The following is an 18,460-nucleotide window of genomic DNA, read 5'->3' as shown; positions in this document are numbered from 1 at the left end:
GCCAAGTAGACTAAACTGAACTCATCCCATTTCCCATCGTTTGGCCCATGACCGTCTAAATCTTTCCAATTCACGTATCTGTTCAAATGCCTGTTAAATGTTGTAACTGTACGCGCCTCAACCACTTGACAGCTCATTTCATATGCGCACCACACTCTGTGTGAAATAGTTGCCTTTCAAATCCCTCTTAAATTTTTCCCCTCTAACCTTAAACCTATGCCGTCCAGTTCTGAACTCCCCCACCCCTTGAAAAAGACCTTGGCCATTCATCTTATCTATGCCCCTCATGATTCTATAAAACTCTATTAGGTCACCCCTCAGCCTCCTATGCTCCAGGTGAAAATAATCCCGGCCTAACCAGTCTCTCCTTATAACTCAAACCATGCAGTCCTGGCAGCATCCTTGTAAATGTTTTCTGTACCCTTTCTAGTTTAACAACATCCTTTGTATAACAGGGTGACAGGAATTGTACATAGGATTCTAAAAGTGGCCTCACCAATGTCCTGTACAGCTACAACATAACATCCCAACTCCTGTACTCAATGCTCTGACCAATGAAGGCAAGCATGTCAAATGTCTTCTTCACAGCCCTGCCTACCTGTGACGCCACTTTCAAAGACTATGATCTTGCACTCTGAGGTCACCCTGTTCAACAACACTGTCTAAGGTCCTGCCATTAACTGCATAGGTCCTGTCCTGGTTTGCCTTACCAAAATGCAATACCTTGCATTTATCTAAATTAAACTCCATCTGCCACTTCTCGCTCCTTTGGACCATCTGATCAAGATCTCTTTGTACTTTTAGACAACCTTCTTCACAGTTCATTATATCACCAATTTTGGTGTCATCTGCAAAATTGCTAACCATACCTCCTAGCCTTACTGACCAGTCTACCATGCAGGACCTTGTTGAATGCCTTGCTGAAGACCGCATAGACAATGTCTACCACTCTGTCTTCATCTGTCTTCTCGGTAGCCTCCTCAAAAAGCTCAATCAAATTTGTGTGACAAGATTTCCCAGGCACAAAGCTATGCTGATTATCCCTAAACAGATCTTGCCTTTCAAAATGCATGTAAATCCTGTCTCTCAGAATCAGTTCCAACATCTTATCCACCACTGATGTAAGGCTCACGGGTCGAAAGTTCTCTGACTTTTCCTGGCTGCCTTTCTTTAACAATCGCATATCATTAGCCACTCTCCAGTCCTCTGGCAACTCACCCATGGCTAACTCCCAAGTGACTAAGAAACTGAACGCATATTTAATTTACTGACAACCCTCAGACCCATTATACCCCCAGACCCTGACCCAATAGCCCCCAGGGAGCTGACAACCCCTGGATCTAATGTCCCATCCCCCACACTTGGGAGCTGATACCCCCAACAACCTGGTATCCAACACACCCCGGTACCCAACACACCCCATCAGGACTTGATACCCTCTTCAACAGACCTTGACGTGTAACTGACCTTGATCTGCACCCAAAACCCCCTCCACCATGCTGACCACCCCTTGCAGGACTTGACCTGATGTCAGAACTCCCTTCTCTCCCCATAACTCCCCATTCTGCCACCAGACTCTATCCTCTCCCCTACACTGCCGTTTGACCTGGTCCACCACCAGAGCCGACCTGACCTCCAATCTGACCCCTGTTCGCCCCACCCTGACCCCATTAGACCCTGATCTGTTGCATAACAACAAAGTGTCCTATGACACCGGGAAACATAGGCAAAACAAGTTTCCCTTTAGGGAAGAGTGAACCATCCAGAAGTTGAGTGAATATACTGTTCTTTTCAGCCATTCCGTTTTATCTGATGAGGTTGTAACATTCACTCCTGTATCAAGCTTAAATTTTTTAAATTCATTTATGGGCTGAGGGCATCACTAGCCAGGCCAGCATTTATTGCCCATCCCTAGTTACCCAGAAGGCTGTTTAAGACTTACATGCAGGCCAGACCAAGTAAGGATGGTAGTTTCCTTCCCTAAAGAACATTTAGAGAATCAGGTTGGTTTTTCCAACAATCAACAATGGATTCATAGTCATTATTAGTCTCCTAATTCCAGATTTTCATTGAATTCAAATTCCACCATCTGCTGTGGCGGAGATTTGAACCCAGGTCCCCAGAACATTAGCGAGGTCTCTGGATTAACAGTCCAGCGATAATACCACTAGGCCATCGCCTGTCCTAAAATTAATTAGGTTTTGTATTGATATAACAAGGTTCTGTCAAACTTGAAACACTTGGATCATCAATTTCTTCTGCAAATGTGTTAGGTATCTTTCCTAATGCTGGTGATCCCATTGAATTAACATCTTTGTATGAGCAGGCATTTGTGTTGTTCTGAAACTAAACCCTTCTGCCCATCCTCTGGAAGTGACCTATAGTTTTACAGTTATGGCATTCTTTTGTCTGAATAGTTTTCTCCAAAGTAAAATCTTTTCAGGACTGTAACATATCTGATAAATATTCATCGATAAGTTTACCACTTCTCAATCTGATTTCAAAGTTCCATCGTCGTAGTTCTCCACTAATCTGTGCAGGTTACTAAGAAACTTATTTATGGATTCCCATGAATGCTGAACTCTTCTGTTAAACATCCAAGAATTTGTTCTCAGTTTTAAAGCAATTGTCAAAAGCTTATAGGACTCCTTCAGAAGTATCTGTAGCAAAGATTGGCAGAGGGGGAGGAAGCAGCTGCAAAGTGTGGTGGTGGGGGCAAAGGAGGAAACTAAAAGATTTTGGGGAAGAATAAGGAAGCTGCAATGTGGATGGTTGAAGAAGGAGGCTGTGAGATGGTGGGGTGAAGAAGAGACCAGTAGTTTCAGACAAGAAGAAGGAGGTTGTAAGATTGTGTGGAAGAAGGAGCAGGCAGCAAACATAGTTAGATGAAAGAAGGAGACTGATAAAGGTTGGGTGGAGAAGGATGTTGTAAAGGAGAGAGGACCTACAATAATGGAATATCCAACTGCCTGGGAGCCAGGAAAACTTGAGATCACCGAGTAACAATTTCTTTAAAAATGAACGTGAACTCTCAAGCTTAACTCTCACATTCTTAAATGAACATGAACTCTTTGTGCATTCAGGCGATTACTGCATAAGATCTGGAACTGCTATTTTTGGGGAAATGTAGTGGGTGATATTGTAATGAATAGTCTTCATTGTAAATTTAAATCTGTGATTAAGATTTGATGTGCAATAAACATGATAGTAGCTGGCTCATTAAAATGTTGCAACTTTGCATATAAGCAATAGAAGTGTATTCACATGATTCCACCAGTCTGCATAATATATGTAAAGGTGATGATTTCTGTTTGTGCAGCAATTTCTGTCAATTATTTGGAATTATAATATTATAATTGAAAACATTTGTTGCAAACTTATGCCTATTGTCTAATGCCATTGTGTCATGGAAATTAATGTTTCCATGTGAGCTGTGGCATTAAGCTTAGTGGAGAGTTTATAATTGAGGCTGTCGATGAATTCTTCTAATTCTGTCTCTGTGTGAATCCAAATACCACATATGTCAACTCAAACATAGAAGTTATTGTTACCATGTGACTATATCACTGACTAATGAGCTGGTGCGAATCAAAAAATAGTTGCTGGAAACCGAAATGTAGCCCCTGAACATTATAAAATCACCCACAAGAACATTTCCAGAAAAACCCTCAAAAAAATATTTTGACATAGGTCTAGCTTCAAAGAAGTGGAGCTGGTTACATAATGTAGGATCATACATTGTGCCAGTGCTGCCCAATGTGCCATTGTTCATAATACAAAAGATCAAGTTGCGTGCAATTGTTTGACAAAGCTATGATTGTAAGGTATATTATTCTGAAACCTAGCTTTTGATGGATTTTGTAATTAGGGGTATAAGATGGAAAAGCAAAGAGATTTTGTTGACCCTACATAAAACTGTTCAACGTGATGATGATGGTTTCCAATCCTGGGTGCCAGAGAGATCTGAAGACTTTGTAGATGGTTCAGAAGAGACCTAATATATTTACGAGAATAGCTCCAGGGACGAGGGAATACGGAGAAGCTGAGGTTGCTCTCCTAAGAGCCAAGAAGTCTGAAGGGAGTTGATGGAGATGGTTAAAATTTTGAAGGATTTAGAAAGAATAAATGGAAATTGTTTCCAATGTCTGACGGATCAATAATCACATGGTCCAGCTTTAACTTAATTTTTAAATTGACTAGCAGAAGCATAGAGGTGACAAGAAGAAAAACAGTTACACAAAAAGTGGCTAGGATTTGGAATATACTCTATCCCTGATATTGAGATGGATACAGATTCAGATTCAGGGGATTTTTAGGGTGCATATGACCCATTGTAGCCACGTTAGTTATTGAAATGGGCACCATTACCTAATGCTAATCTTCCTGCTTTGTCTCGTTTGCACACTATTTCTTCACACATAATTATCCTTTGCCTCTTGGATGCATCAATTAAACCTGCCTCCACCACAGCTCCAGGCAATGCATTCCATATCTGAACTACTGAATGCGTGAAAAAGCATTTTCTCATGTCACACTTGCTTCTTTTCCACATAACTTTAAATCTGTGCCCTCTCGTTCTTTTTTCTTTCACGAGTAGGAACAACTTCTCCCTATCTACTCTATCCAGCCTGCTTATGATTTTGTAAACTGCTATCAAATATCCTCTCAACCTTCTTTTCTCCAAGAACAGTACCAATTTCTTCAGTCTATCCTCACAAGTGAGGTTTCTCATTCCTGGAACCATTTTCATGAATCATTTCTGCATTCACATCTTACCTATCATGTGGTGCCCACAGCTGTCCATGATACTCCACTGAGCTCTAGCAAGTGTCTTGTACAAGATCAACATTACCTCCTTGCTCTTGTACTCTGTTAATAAAGCTGAGAACACTGTGTGCTTTATTAGCTGCCTTCTCCACGTGTCCTGTCACCTTCAAAGATCTGTGCATGTATACACCTATGTCCCTCTGTTCTTGCACCCCTTTTGAATTGTAACCCCTATTTTATATTGTCTTTCAATGGTTGTCTCACCAAAGTACATCACCTTACACTTCTCTGCACTGAACCTCATCTGCCACTGATTTGCACACTCAATGAAGTTGTCAGTGTCCTTTTGGCATTCCACTCTGTCCTCTGCACAATTTGCAATTGTTCTAAGTTTCATATTATCCACAAACTTTGTCATTGTCCCTTTCACACCAAGATCCAGACCATTAATACATATCAGTAAAGCAAGGTTCCCAATACTAACACCTTGGGAACTCCACTTCAAATCTTCTTCAATTCCAAAAATAAATGACTATTACTCTCTGTTTCCTAACACTTAGCTGATTTTATATTCATGTTGCTATTGTCCCTTTAATGCCATTAAATATAACTGTATTGTATGGCATTGAATCAAATGCCTTCTGGAATGCCATGTATACCCTATCAACAGTGTTGCCTTCATTGTCCCTTTCTCAAAAGGAAATTGCATAAATACAAGGAGAGAAAAAATAGAAAGATTGGTTGGGGCAAAGGCAGTGGTAAGGATGACCAGGATTCTCTTTGAAATAACTAGCACTGACTCAATGGGCTGAATGGTCTCCTTCTGTATTGCTGTATTCTGTTTTATTGGACAAAAAATGCATTGTGAAGGCATTAAACAGGAGCTACCAGGGTTCAAAGGAGAAAGCTAAGTAAAGCACAGAGAAGTTAAGCACCAGGGTATTTCAGTTTTTCTCTTTTGATTCGAGGGCAATAGATAGGCTAAGTGAGTGAGCAGAAACTTGGCATGTGGAGTATCATATGACAAACTGTATGATTGCTCTCTTTTGGGAGGAGAAACAGTACAGAATATTATTTACATGGAGACAGACTCCAGAATCCTGCAATATAGATGAATTTACTTGTCCTTAAACATGAATCACAAAAACTTAGCAAGCACATGTATCAAGTTATTACAAAGGCAAATGAAATATCAGGCCTTTATTGCAAGAGTGAGCAGAGTTTAAAAGTAGGGAAATCTTGTTAAACCTGTACAGGACATTGGGAGACTACACTTACGGTACAGTGTACAGTTTTGATCTCCTTATTTAAGGAGGGATCTGCTTGCTTTAGAAGCAATTAGAAGAGAGTTCACTTAGCTGATCATAGGGATGAAGGAATTATTTTATGGAGAAAGGTTTAGCATGTTGGCCGTGTACTCATTGCAGTTTAGAAACAGAGAACAGTCTGAGGCAGCTTGGCAGGTTAGATTTTGAAGGATGCTTTCCCTTGTCAGGGACTCTAGACTAAGGGATGTCACCCATTTCAGACTGAAATGAGATAGATAGATTTTGATGTACAATGTTGTCAAGAGCTATAGGGGCCAAGCAGGAAAATAGTAGGGCCACAAACAGATCAACTTAGATTTTATTGAGTGGCAAGAGAGGTTTGAATGTCTGAATGCCCTACAAATGTTGCTATTTCTTATGATCTTTTGATTGCTCACTCCAGAACAGATGATTGTGCCTTTTAAGTCTCCGCTCAGCTATGTTTATTCGATTGACCCACAGTCTTCACTGCCCTCCTAAACAGCCATTCATTGTAAACGGAACACACCTGTATTTTCACAATGTCGAATGTTGTGAGTCGATGTGGTTGATAAGCTGCGCATAGTACTAAACAGCTTAAAGGAGGTAGCCATATTAGGAGAATCAGTAGCAAAAACAGAAATTGCTGGAAAAGCTCAGTAGGTCTGGCAGCATCTATAGAGAGAAATCAGAGTTAATGTTTAGAGGCCAGTGACCCTTCTTCAGAAGAGCAATTTCTGTTTTTGTTTCTGATTTCCAGCATCTGCAGTCCTTTTGGTTTTTGTTAGGAGTATCAGTAGGTCTGGCAGCATTTGTGGAGAGAGAAACAGAGTAACATATTGACGCCAATATGACTTGAGCAAGAGTAATGAATAGAGAGAGAGAGAGCTGTCTCAAGGGGCTGAATGTTCTAATTCTGCTCCTAATCTATATCTTCATAAAAGGATTATTTGATTTTGCATTTAGCCTTAGGATAAGTAGCAATAAGAAAGCATTTTGTTTTTATTTACAGGTATGGGAAATGCAAACAGGAAAGAAAATGTATCAAATTGAGCATCCTCATGGACATGGTGTAGAAGTGACAGCTGGAGCAGTAGATCAGCAGGGAACACAACTTATCACTGGAGCAGCTGATGGTGAGGTTTTTTTTAACTATTTTTGATTTAGGGCATTTTTTTCATTTACTGTAAAAGAAAACTTGAACTATAACCCCTTAATTTTTCCCCTCACCTCTATTGCTGACCTTTCTGCCCTATACATCTTTTGTTTTATTCATTCACAGGACACTGGCATCGCTGGCTAGGCCAGCAATTATTGTTTGTTAGGGGCTAATCTTGCAAACCTTTTCCGATTCCAGTTAGCTCACTTGTCAAAGCTCCTTAGCATTCATCAGAACAACTATCATCCTTTTTTGATTTTCCTCAATGAATTCCCCATTCACTCATGAAGTGGCTCTTGTAATGTCCTTGGAATGACTATGATTCATACTCCCTCAGTTCAATATCTTCTGTTTTGAGGATATGTAGACAAATCTATTCATGCTTCTTCATTCCCAACACCTCCCCACAACTCCATGGCATCTTCCCATGCAATCACAGAAGGTGTAACACCTGTCTGTTTACCTCCTCCCACCTCACTATTCAAGACCTCCAGATATACCATCCAGGTGAAGCAGCAATTTGCCTGCAGTTCATTCATAGAATTTGGTCTCCTCTACATTGGAGGAGACAAAATGCGGACTGGATGACCACTTTGCAGAACACTGTCCATAAAAATAAGCCTGAGCTTCCAGTTCCCTGCCATTTCAACACACCACTGCATTCCCACGCCAACATTTCTGTCATAGGCTCGCTGCAGGACTTGGGTGAACCTCAGCGCAAGTTCAAACAACAGCATTTCATTTTTCGCTTAGGGACCCTGAAGCCTGTAGGGTTGAACATAGAGTTCAATAACTCTAAAGCCGGATTCCATCCTGCCATTTTTTTTACCCACACCACACCCTGGACCTGTCATGTCATTGCTTGCTTTCAGCACAGCCTACCCATTCTCTCTGACTTTCAGGTCTGATTATCAGCTTCTCTCCTGTCCTGGCCTACAATCAATAATCTCCTTGACTGTCTATCCCTTTCATATCTCTCTCTGTCTGTCTGTCTCTCTATCTCTCTCTGTCTCACTGGGCTCTGTCTCTACCTATGTGCTCACCTCCCCCACCTCCCCCACCCCCAACCTCATCTTCAGCATAAATACTAAGTTTTCCTAGCTGCTATCCCTCTTTTTCCCTCTTTAGAATACCTTTAACTGTGAGGTTCCTGCCCTTCTGACTGTCTGTCCTTCTTGATTTCGTTCTACCAGCTCTCTGGTCTCTTCCGGCTGAAGTAAGTCAAACATGGTTCACAGCTGGTGGTTGAACATTTAGGATGCCGATGGACACTGGGTTAACACGTGTGGCATGTTCATGTACATGCTGAGGAAATTGTTGATTCACCATCCTAGCCACCACCCCCTTTATGAGGCCTTTAAGGTCTGCTTCAAGGTTTGTACAAATCTCTGTGCCTGACATCCATGACCACAAGTAATATCTGTCCCCCTACTGGTCCTGATGAAATAGATGTGAATACACTGCAACAGTGATTGAGGTCATTCCCATGGGTGAAGGGGTGACAATGACAGCACTTTCCTTTCTAGTGTGCAGGACTGATATGATTCCACTGTCTCCTTAATCTGGGAGTCCACCTTTTGCCACTAAAAGTAGCTCTGGGCTACAGCTTTCATTTGCACCACACCAGGGTGCCCTTGGTGCACTTGTTCCAGCACCTTTCCTGTTAACAGAGGGAGAATAACAACTCTCATTCTCCATCCGTCCTTCTGGACAATTAAGGCTGTAATTCAGAGCAGTTTCTATGACAAGTCCTTTCTCTCAAGACTAAGTCCACCACAAGGCTCCAGACTGAGTCATTCCAGGTAGCGTTCAGCGTTTGACTCGTTGACACCGATAGCTTTATCTTTCTGGGAAGAGTACATAATTTTCAGGTTCCAGTTGGGAACATCCGTCATGCCATGGCCATTGACAGTATTCCTATATATGGGCCAAAAATGGAGGTTAGTGGCCTGTTGTCTGTCAGCAGCTCCAAGTGCCTGCTGTATAAAAATACTGTTTGCACATAGTTTGTGGCCCAAATCCCATCCTCGTTGCCAGTTATTGTGTTTGTGGTTCACTAGAACCAGAAATACAACACAAGGTAGACAGAGGATAAACTTGAAAAGGAAATACTTTATTTAGAGTCCTGTCAGCTCCATTGTTGGTGCTAGACTCTCCCCCTAGCTCCCATCTCCACACCTGACCTGTTCTTTTAAAGGGGCAACACACAACCAAACTACACACATAACACTCCTCCCCCTTTTTTTCCATTCTCCCCTTTTCAATATACATACATCCACCAATTGTAATAACTCTTACACAAGCCTTTGGCTAGAAAGTTGACCAATGTGCAGTTCTAAAAATCAGGTGACCCGTGACATCCATCTTAAAGATTAGCAATGTGCTTTTCAAAGTATATACTTGCTGTGGAATATTTCAAAGTTTAAACTAGAAAGATATGTAGAGTTTCTTTGTACTGTATTTTCCCTTCAAACATAAGGTCAAGAAGCTTAGAATTTTTTACTAAAATAGAGAGCATTATTTCAGTTGCTTCTGCTCAGCCCCAAAATTCCACTCTACTCCAATCTTAAGCTTACATTTCTTTGTGCCTTCAGGCTGCCTCTGATCTCTTTGGATGCATGGCATCTATATTTGTACTTCTTGACTATTCCCAACAAATTATTCATCTTGACTTCCTTATTAGAAGTTACTTATACAGTTCCTTCTTTTCTCTAGTCAACCTCGTCACTTGTTGCTCAATAAAAGCAAACTATCACCCCACATGAATCTGTCTCTGCGATGTCATTTTTCTTCATTGAAGCACTACATAAATGTTTCTTTGATATTGATCCCAAGAACTGTGGGATAACAATCTCAGTGTTCATGTTGAACTGGCAAAACCAAGTGTTTTCCCCAACGGTTAGTATTCATTTTGCACTTCATATAATATGGCTATTTTTCATTCTCCTTTGACCACAGGCTCAATTATAATTTGGGAGCTTTTTACTGGAGAGAAAGTTAAAGGCATTGCTCCAACCACAGAAAACAGTGAAGAAGATCATCGCGTCTCACAATTGTACTTTATGAATTTTGGCATCCCACAAATAATGCTTGCTTTTGGTTGGAAAAACAAGATCAAAATTCTTCAGGTTTCTAAAATTTGCCACTACATTTATTTAGTTTCTCTGTATGACATGAAGGTATAAAGATCTGTTATATGTGACATGTAAAATAATTTACTTGTAAGTATTCAGAGAGATTAGAAAAGGATGTATTGTTTTCTTTAGAACAGAGAAGGTGAAGGAAAGTTTAATAGACTGTTCAAAACAATGCTACATTTGATGGAGTGGAGAGGGAGAATCTGTTTACACTGGCTGGAGGACCAATGAACAGAGGGAATACATTTAAAGTAATTGATAAAGCTGCAAGCTAAGAATTGAGGCTTGTCTTTTACTCAGTAAGTGCTATGATCTGGAATGCAGTACCTGAAAGCATAGTGGAAGTAAATTCAGTGGTAATTTACAGATGGCTGTGCACCAGCTGGGCCACCTCTGACAGTGCTTTCGGTGCTTGCCCGTTCTCTGCTTCATTCTCGAATGTTTGAAAGGCCTTGGAGAGCTTTATGATTCTCTCAAAACTCGAGAGGAAATGTGTTATGATGCTTTCCCTGCAGTGGTAAGCATCCAATCTGACTGACCAGTGATCTGCATAAAAGCTGATATATGGTGCTTCCTACACTGACAAAAAAATTTTTCCCTTGTCTGTCAGTCTGTCATTGATAGACCTGCAGGTCAGTACCACTGATGTTATGATCCCAGCTGATGGTAATTCTGGAAACGTCAGATCCTAGAATGAAACCTGGCTTCACAGATTGTAAGTTTTATTTTGCAGTGTGGTTACTGTGGAGGTCAGTCATGGAACACCGAGGCCACTGCTGTTTATAACAATAGAGTATAAGTTTAAAACACAAAAACACCCCGAAGATACTCATGAAGCACACCCACCCCACATTCCAACTACTACCAACCCAGTCACTATTTGATTGCCTAGAGACTTGACATGGGCCTCTATCGCCACAGGAAACATCCCACTGGTAACACTTAAGTGACCATTGAATATCCATGTAAGGATCTCGGTTGTTCCACAGATCCCTCCTTCGTGGAAAATATCTGTCGAGGTGGGTAGATAATAACCACCAGCACACTACGAAGAAACTTAGTTTTGCACTCACCTTTGGGCATTAAAGTATTCAGCCTCATATGTCAATGGGTCATATCAATAAAATGAAAATATCTCCAAGTGGTGTCATTGCAGGGCAGCATGGTGGCTCAGTAGTTGGCTTCACAGTCCCAGAGACTCAGGTTCAATTCCAGCCTCAGGAGACTGTCTGTGTGGAGTTTGCCCATTCTCCCCGTGTCTGTGTGGATTTCTGCTGGGTGCTCTGGTTTCCTCCCACAGTCCAAAGATGTGCAGATTAGGTGGATTAGCCATAGGAAATGTAGAGTTATGGGGATAGGGTAGGGGGCTGGGTCTTGGTGGTCGAAGGGTCAGCTTCTTTCTGCATAGTAGGGATTCTATGACTCTTTATACAGTAAATCCTCTGTATCCGTGAAATTACGCATCATAAATTTGCATATTTGCACCGAAAAGTAAATGACAACAAAAACCAACACCTGTGGGCAAAAGTCATGAATCCGCAATATTTTAAAACATTTTCAACCTATTTTAATGTGGATAGAATATGGCAACATTTAGTTCCAACAGCTGGGACTGGATTTACACCCTCTTGTTTATTTTGATATCTACTCATCTTAAAAGCAAATTCAACATCAGAATGGCATACACTGGTGAACCTTCATTAGATAAACAAGGACAAAACCATTAATAAAATGCAGTCAGTTCCTAATAGTCTCATTTCCCCAAAGGATACACCAGATGAACCGAATCTAACCATTCTAGCAGGATTTCCAGATATAATTGCCACAGTATATACCAGCAGCAGTTTAGCCAGAAGGAAGGAATTACAACTCCTCAGTGCAGAGTCGAATGCTGGGAAGGAGGTAAATGTAATTTTGTTGATGTTTTGTCATCTTATCATATAAATATGTTTTTGGCACTGTCATATGCATTTTGGGACAACTTAAAGTGTAATGTTGGATGGGAATCATCAGTACAGAATTATAAAACATTCCCACTGTATAACTCCATATGTTACGGCTCTCAGCTTCCTACTCCATACTATTATGGCTATGAACAGAATTTTAAGTCATGTGTGGAAGTTGGTCATGCCTCACTACTGGCATTCAAAATCAGTGCTTTCTTTAATATTCATTCATAGTACTTATTGCTCATCCCTAGTTGCCCAGAGGACAGTTAAGATTCAACCACATTGCTGTTGGTCCTGAATCACATATAGGCCAGACCAGGTAAGCTTGGCAGAATTTGTTCCTGAAAAGACATTAGTGTTGGCAATAGTTACATCTTCGCCAACAGGCCACCTTTGTACTCAAGAAGTTTTCCTTTTTATAAATTGAATTCGTGTTTGACTATCTGCCTGGGTGGGATTTGAACCCAAGCCCCCAGAACTTTGGATTGGAGCTCTGGATTACTAGTCCAGTGATATCACCACCTCCTCACCTACACTGAAAATGATGTATGGGAGAACCAGACAAAATAGGTCCTCTTCTGCCAACAGAAACCAGCTGTGCTCCAAAATGCAGTGCACCAATTCAGGCAAGGATGAAGGCTGGCTGTGTTTGGATGCTGGCACTGGTCCTGTGGTATATCAGGGAGAGGAGTAGGATGGAGGAATGGGTAGCAACCTGTAATTTCAATATGGAGCAATGCAGAGGAGTACCTGCTCTTTCTAGACCTAAGTTCGTAATATTTCACTTGCTGATGGTGAGCGACTACCCCTTAACCACCCCATTCTCCTTACCCATGAACACTTTGATGGCTTGATTGTTCCTGAAGAGACTGATTGCAACTAGCACAACACATGCTACTGTTAGACATAGAGGGACACTTCAGTTCGACATAAAGTAGTGATGCAAGGCTTATTATTTGCATAGGCAATAATATTCATTTCAGCTGACACACAGTACAACTAAGGAGTAGGCTAAGAAACATGGCAACAGGAATCCTTGTGTGTTCCAGGCTCATGTGACAGGTGACGTACACTTATAGTCACTCCCCTATTTTATGCTGAAGAAATGAGCAGACTGAATTCCAATTTCACTCCCACTGTTCCATTGTTTACAATTTTTCATTCCTAGCAACAAATTTGTTAGCTATTGCATATTAATTGTACATGTTGATTAGTCTGCATGTCAGTTCATAAAATTGTAATAATTTGTTTTGCATTATTGCAGGATGGACTGATTGACACAGCATTGAGTGGCATTGATGTAATAAGCGTCAATGATGAAAATTTGTTAGCTGTTGGATGGCTTAATTTAATCATGATATGGAATTTAGAAATGGCATCCCTCTTGCAAGTGTAAGCAAAGTTTCTTAAATTGTTGAATATTCAAAGATTTACTCCAAATTTTTAAAACTGAACCTCTGGAGGTTAGTCATGTTTCATAAATTTTAAGGAGAGGCAAAGTTAATGCTGATTTAAGACAACTTTGTGAAAATGTCTTGCTAATCTGCAACCAGCTTCCACCCAGTCTATAGACAGGTTAAGATTGTTCCAAATCTTTCTGCTCCATTTGCAATTGCATGGTAACCATTGCTATGTTTGGGTCCTGAGCAGCTCACGTGATAACTTATATCTAGTACTTGCTTAACTTAAAATTGGGATCCTGTCATATAGATAGAACTCAAATGCAGTTTCCAGCTATTTTTACAGGACTACTACTAAGGGAAGGGCCTGCACAAAAAACTGGGCATTGCTGAAAGCTGATAATATTTTTGGAGCATTGCTTAAAGCAGACGACATTCATGGATAATGCGGTAAATTGGAGAATCTGTTCCAGTAGGCATAATTGATTTCTCCAGAGTTCTGTGTTTTAGTGAAGAAGTTCCATTTTGCATCTGTCCTTTGCTCCATTTACTGCAGTATGACTCTTTATCCTGTTGAAATGAAACAAATTTTAAAATATCTAGCTGATTCAAAAGTTTGTAAATTTGTGTGAGGCACTCTGAGATTTGCATGATGAAATGTGACGAGAAACAATCAATATGTGGCAGTAGGGATGGCTTGGATCAGGCAAGTGGCAGGAGGCAGGTTCAAGAAGGGTGCATAGATTTTGCTGTGGAACTGGGCAGCAGTAGTATGCTGCTTGTGCCTTTATTGAAGGTAATCGAAACTTCAGCTCAGTTAGCAGGCAACTGAATGTACTCCTGAAGTCTCGCTTCCTCCCGGGACACAGGCCAAGTGCTGGAAATAGGATTAGGCTGGTGGCTCACAGACACGATGGGCAGTGATACCTCCTGTGTTGTAAATCTTTTTCCATTTTCTAAATATTTCAAATATCTAAAGAGGAGGAATGCGTAGAGATGTGGGGAGAGGGCAGGCAAGTGGCAGTACATGAATTACACTTCGGGAGGGACAGCACTGACATGATGGGTCAAATGGCCTTCTGTGTTATAACAATTCTATGAGTTTTAGATCGGAAAAAGAAGTCTGGGATTCCTCAACATGCACACTTGGGAGACATGATTTCCCAACATGAGAAAGATTTCATTAAATGTGGTATGACCAATATTTATTTGCATTGAATTCCAGGTTTAACGAAGAACAAATTTCAGAAACACAAGCTGAAGTTAAAGAGCAGGAATTTATGCAGGATGTCACGTCATCCAAGGTTCAAATTGTCAAATTTATACCCCTCAAAATAAAAGTTAATGACACAGAAATTACTGGGTAAATATGCCTATTACTTCAAAATGCTTTTTTAATTCTTTTAGCTTATATCACATAAAATTGGTTGTACATAAATGAAAGAGTTTTTCAGTTGATTGCCAATAAACTTTCTTTTGAAGGAGTTTAACCCTTTGTTGTCCTTAATTCTTGATGCCATATGAAAAGTTTTGGTGCAAGAAGAATGAGGTGACGTTCATTTTTAGCTCCTCTCTTTCTTATAATTAAATTGTTTTATCAAGTCATTTACTCTTCCACTGAATACATGCAAAAACTATATGATGGGCATTTATTGAAAAAATTACAAGAAGCTATTGGAAAATGTCCACAAAAAAAGAAGATGATTATGCAGTCTGATTTTTCCAGAAGTTCAATTCGAATATAGCAGAGATCATCAATCATGATAGTTTATGCCCAAATGTTATAAACAGATATTGCACTGCTAAAGATGTATTGAGTTCTGTAACATCAATGCTGTTGTAGTTATAGGATGAATTTTTTAGCACCCGATGGCATGGTGGTACTCAGAGGCAAGGGAAAGGGGTGAAATTGCGACCAAGATTGTGATTGCTGTTCCCCCCGCAATGGATATTGAGTGCCAGTCAATGGATTGCCTGGCAACTGTCAGATCCAGGATTTATTCTCCAATGAAGCCAGAAGCTCACCTCAAGCCAGCTGAACACCCATGTAAAATTCAGTCCTGTGTGTTCATGGCAAGTGTCAAAGCAAACTTTGCTGTTGTTCACAGAATTCTTATGGTGCAGAAGGAAGCCAGTCAGCCCAATGTACTCATTGTACCATGTTAATTATAATGCTCTAATAATGAACTCCTCATCAGGAATTAAATCCATAGGTTAGTATATTTAAAATAACAATGTACATTACAAGTTATGAAGCAGGCATTACAGCAAGCTAACTGGTTTCCATGTGTGAAGCTTGAAATCCCACAGCGGACTAACCGCTGGGCAGAGTCAAGCACTGCATACATGCCTTAAAACACACACATAGAACATCTTCCTGCTTTCCAACAGATGATTAATTTACTCACAAGTGAGTCTCTGAGTGTCTGTGAAGCACAGATAATTTACTGATGCTCAAGATCTTGTGTGTCTGACCTAGTCTGGAGGTGCCACTGATTGCTTATAGGGATCAATGTTATTGTCTATTGCTCCTGTTTGTATTGACAAGATTTTTTTATTTGTACTGCAGTTGCTATTCCAGAATTCTATTAACTTGATGCACTGCTGCAAGCTTTCTTCCATGTTACCACTGACTGATCTCATTTCTGAAGCTATTTTGAGTTGTTCAAATCTTCGAGGCATTTTCTGCTTCATTCCTTAAGCGCTTCCTGCTTATTTTGAAGCTTCTGGTTTTACAGTTTAGATTCTTCTAATTCTATCAAAGTTTTCACCTGCTGTTGCACCTGTATACTTTTCTTATTCTTAAGCTGCTTTAATAACTATTCAGCTTCTCACACTCACTTCCTCTTTTGTTTTCGTTGAAGCCTGGACCTTTTCAATTCAGTAGTTGGTTCAGTGGAGTTTGATTGCTCTATGTCTTACTTGACTTCTTTCACCATTTGTTTCTGAAACTGATGACTCATGAGTGATCTGTAGTTCCTTATTGTGTGCACTGTGCATCTCCAGGTGTTTTTACAAATCTGTTTGTATTCTTGAGCATTGCTCTGAGCTTAGGATGATATACCTGCTCAATTTGGGCCTGATCTGTTTTAGATTTGAGTTGCTCTGTATCGTCCTGTAAGCCGCTAATATTTTCATTGGATTCATAATATAGAGTTTGTGATTCATCCTATTTCCTTTCTTTATCTTTCAGCTCATCATTCATCTTTGTGAGCTGTACAGTGGTAACCTCTAAAGCATTCATGGTGGCATGGTGGCTCAGTGGTTAGCACTGCTGCCTCACAGCACCAGGGACCTGGTTCAATTCCACCTTTGAGCATGTGGAATTTGCACATTCTCCCTGTGTCTGTGTAGGTTTCCACCGGGTGCACTGGTTTCCTCCCACAGTCCAAAGATGTGCAAGTTAGGTGGCTTGGCCACGCAAAATTACCCATAGTATTCAGTGATGTGTAGGTTAGATGTGTTCATCATGGGAAACGCAGGGATAGGGAATAGGGGATGGGTCTGGGTGAGATGCTCTTCAGAGGATTATTGTGGAATCTTTGGGCTGAATGGCCTGTTTTCACACTGTAGGGATTCTATGGAATTCATTGTCACAGAGATGCTATTCTCAAGACTGAATTATCTTGAACTTCCATGTTTCTTGCCACAGCAGAGAGCGTATAGCTCACCAATTCAGAAGAAAGTGGTCTCCTTTCATGTTTAGTTCTGCAAATGGTCTGCTGCAGTTACTGTTGTTTCTATAATTTTTGACTGATTCCATTGATTATGACCTGTGTGAGATACACCTGCAATTGCTGGTGGAGCAGTGTCTACAATCTAGAACATCTACAAGTACATTGATTGTATTTGCACCCAAGCGCTATTGGTTCTGGGTGCGGAATGGAAGAAGGACTGTATGCTTAAAGTTTATATTTGAATGTTTTATCATGACTTCCCATGTTTGTGGGTATATATTTTGTTTAGAATTTTCAGGGAGCTTATATTCGTACTTTTCTCTGTAGTCAGTCTTAGCCAGTAATGAATTTTCACTAGTTTTTTTGAGCACAGATAATTTGAAGTTTTGCAAACTCTCTAGATGATATGATGCTTTCCATGAGACTGACAGTGTGAATGAAATGTTTTCACCACTCTTTGTTTCATTGTGTCCTTTGTTGGAACTTAAAGGTACTCATTGAGCACAGTCTATTTGGGTTAGTGTTCTTTGTACCTGCATCAGCTTCTACTCTAATGCACCTCCTCTACTGATGCTCTTTTCTGATACGTGCCTTGCAAAACTGATTGAAGCTGAGTATTTCCTTGGTGCATATAGAAGACCAAACTTTCCACAATCTTGCTATGTTTGGGAGTTGTAGCATTTACCTTAACCATTGAGTTTGTACATTGTTTAACTGTAATAATATATTTACATCAAATACAAGGATTACCATGAGAAACATTTTTCTCTATAAGTCCAGGTGATCATGGCATTCATTTTGTTGCTCAGTTGCTGTTGATGTAGCATCTGCAATGATATTGTTTTTGCCTGATAAATGACTGATTGCATGACTGTAGCAATGAAATTCAATGGAACTATCTTAGATTTTCATGTTGGAATCTTCCTCTGCAGATTTGTTGACTATCTAGATCTCAAGGTTTTTATAAAAACCAAAAGAACTGCGGTTGCTGTAAATCAGAAACAAAAACAAAGTTGCTGGAAAAGCTCAGCAGGTCTGGCAGCATCTGTGAAGGAAAAAACAGAATTAACATTTTGGGTCCGGTG

At 40.4% G+C, this 18,460-nt stretch overlaps 1 protein-coding gene across 1 annotated transcript in view; it reads left to right on the top strand.

Annotated features, from left to right (window-relative positions):
- The window catches only part of LOC125484076 (WD repeat-containing protein 64-like), a 143,223-nt gene that overhangs the window by 60,791 nt on the left and 63,972 nt on the right, over positions 1 to 18,460 (top strand). The window contains exons 12-15 of the mRNA XM_048601346.1: positions 7,066 to 7,189; positions 10,799 to 10,866; positions 13,563 to 13,690; positions 14,924 to 15,061. Coding sequence (XP_048457303.1) covers positions 7,066 to 7,189; positions 10,799 to 10,866; positions 13,563 to 13,690; positions 14,924 to 15,061 — 458 coding nt within the window. The remainder of the gene's footprint in view (positions 1 to 7,065; positions 7,190 to 10,798; positions 10,867 to 13,562; positions 13,691 to 14,923; positions 15,062 to 18,460) is intronic.

Source organism: Rhincodon typus, chromosome 9 (assembly GCF_021869965.1).
Source record: "Rhincodon typus isolate 14 chromosome 9, sRhiTyp1.1, whole genome shotgun sequence".
Classification (NCBI taxonomy): domain Eukaryota; kingdom Metazoa; phylum Chordata; class Chondrichthyes; order Orectolobiformes; family Rhincodontidae; genus Rhincodon; species Rhincodon typus.
Note: the sequence above shows the minus strand (reverse complement) of the source record. Positions and strands in the feature narration are given on the sequence as shown.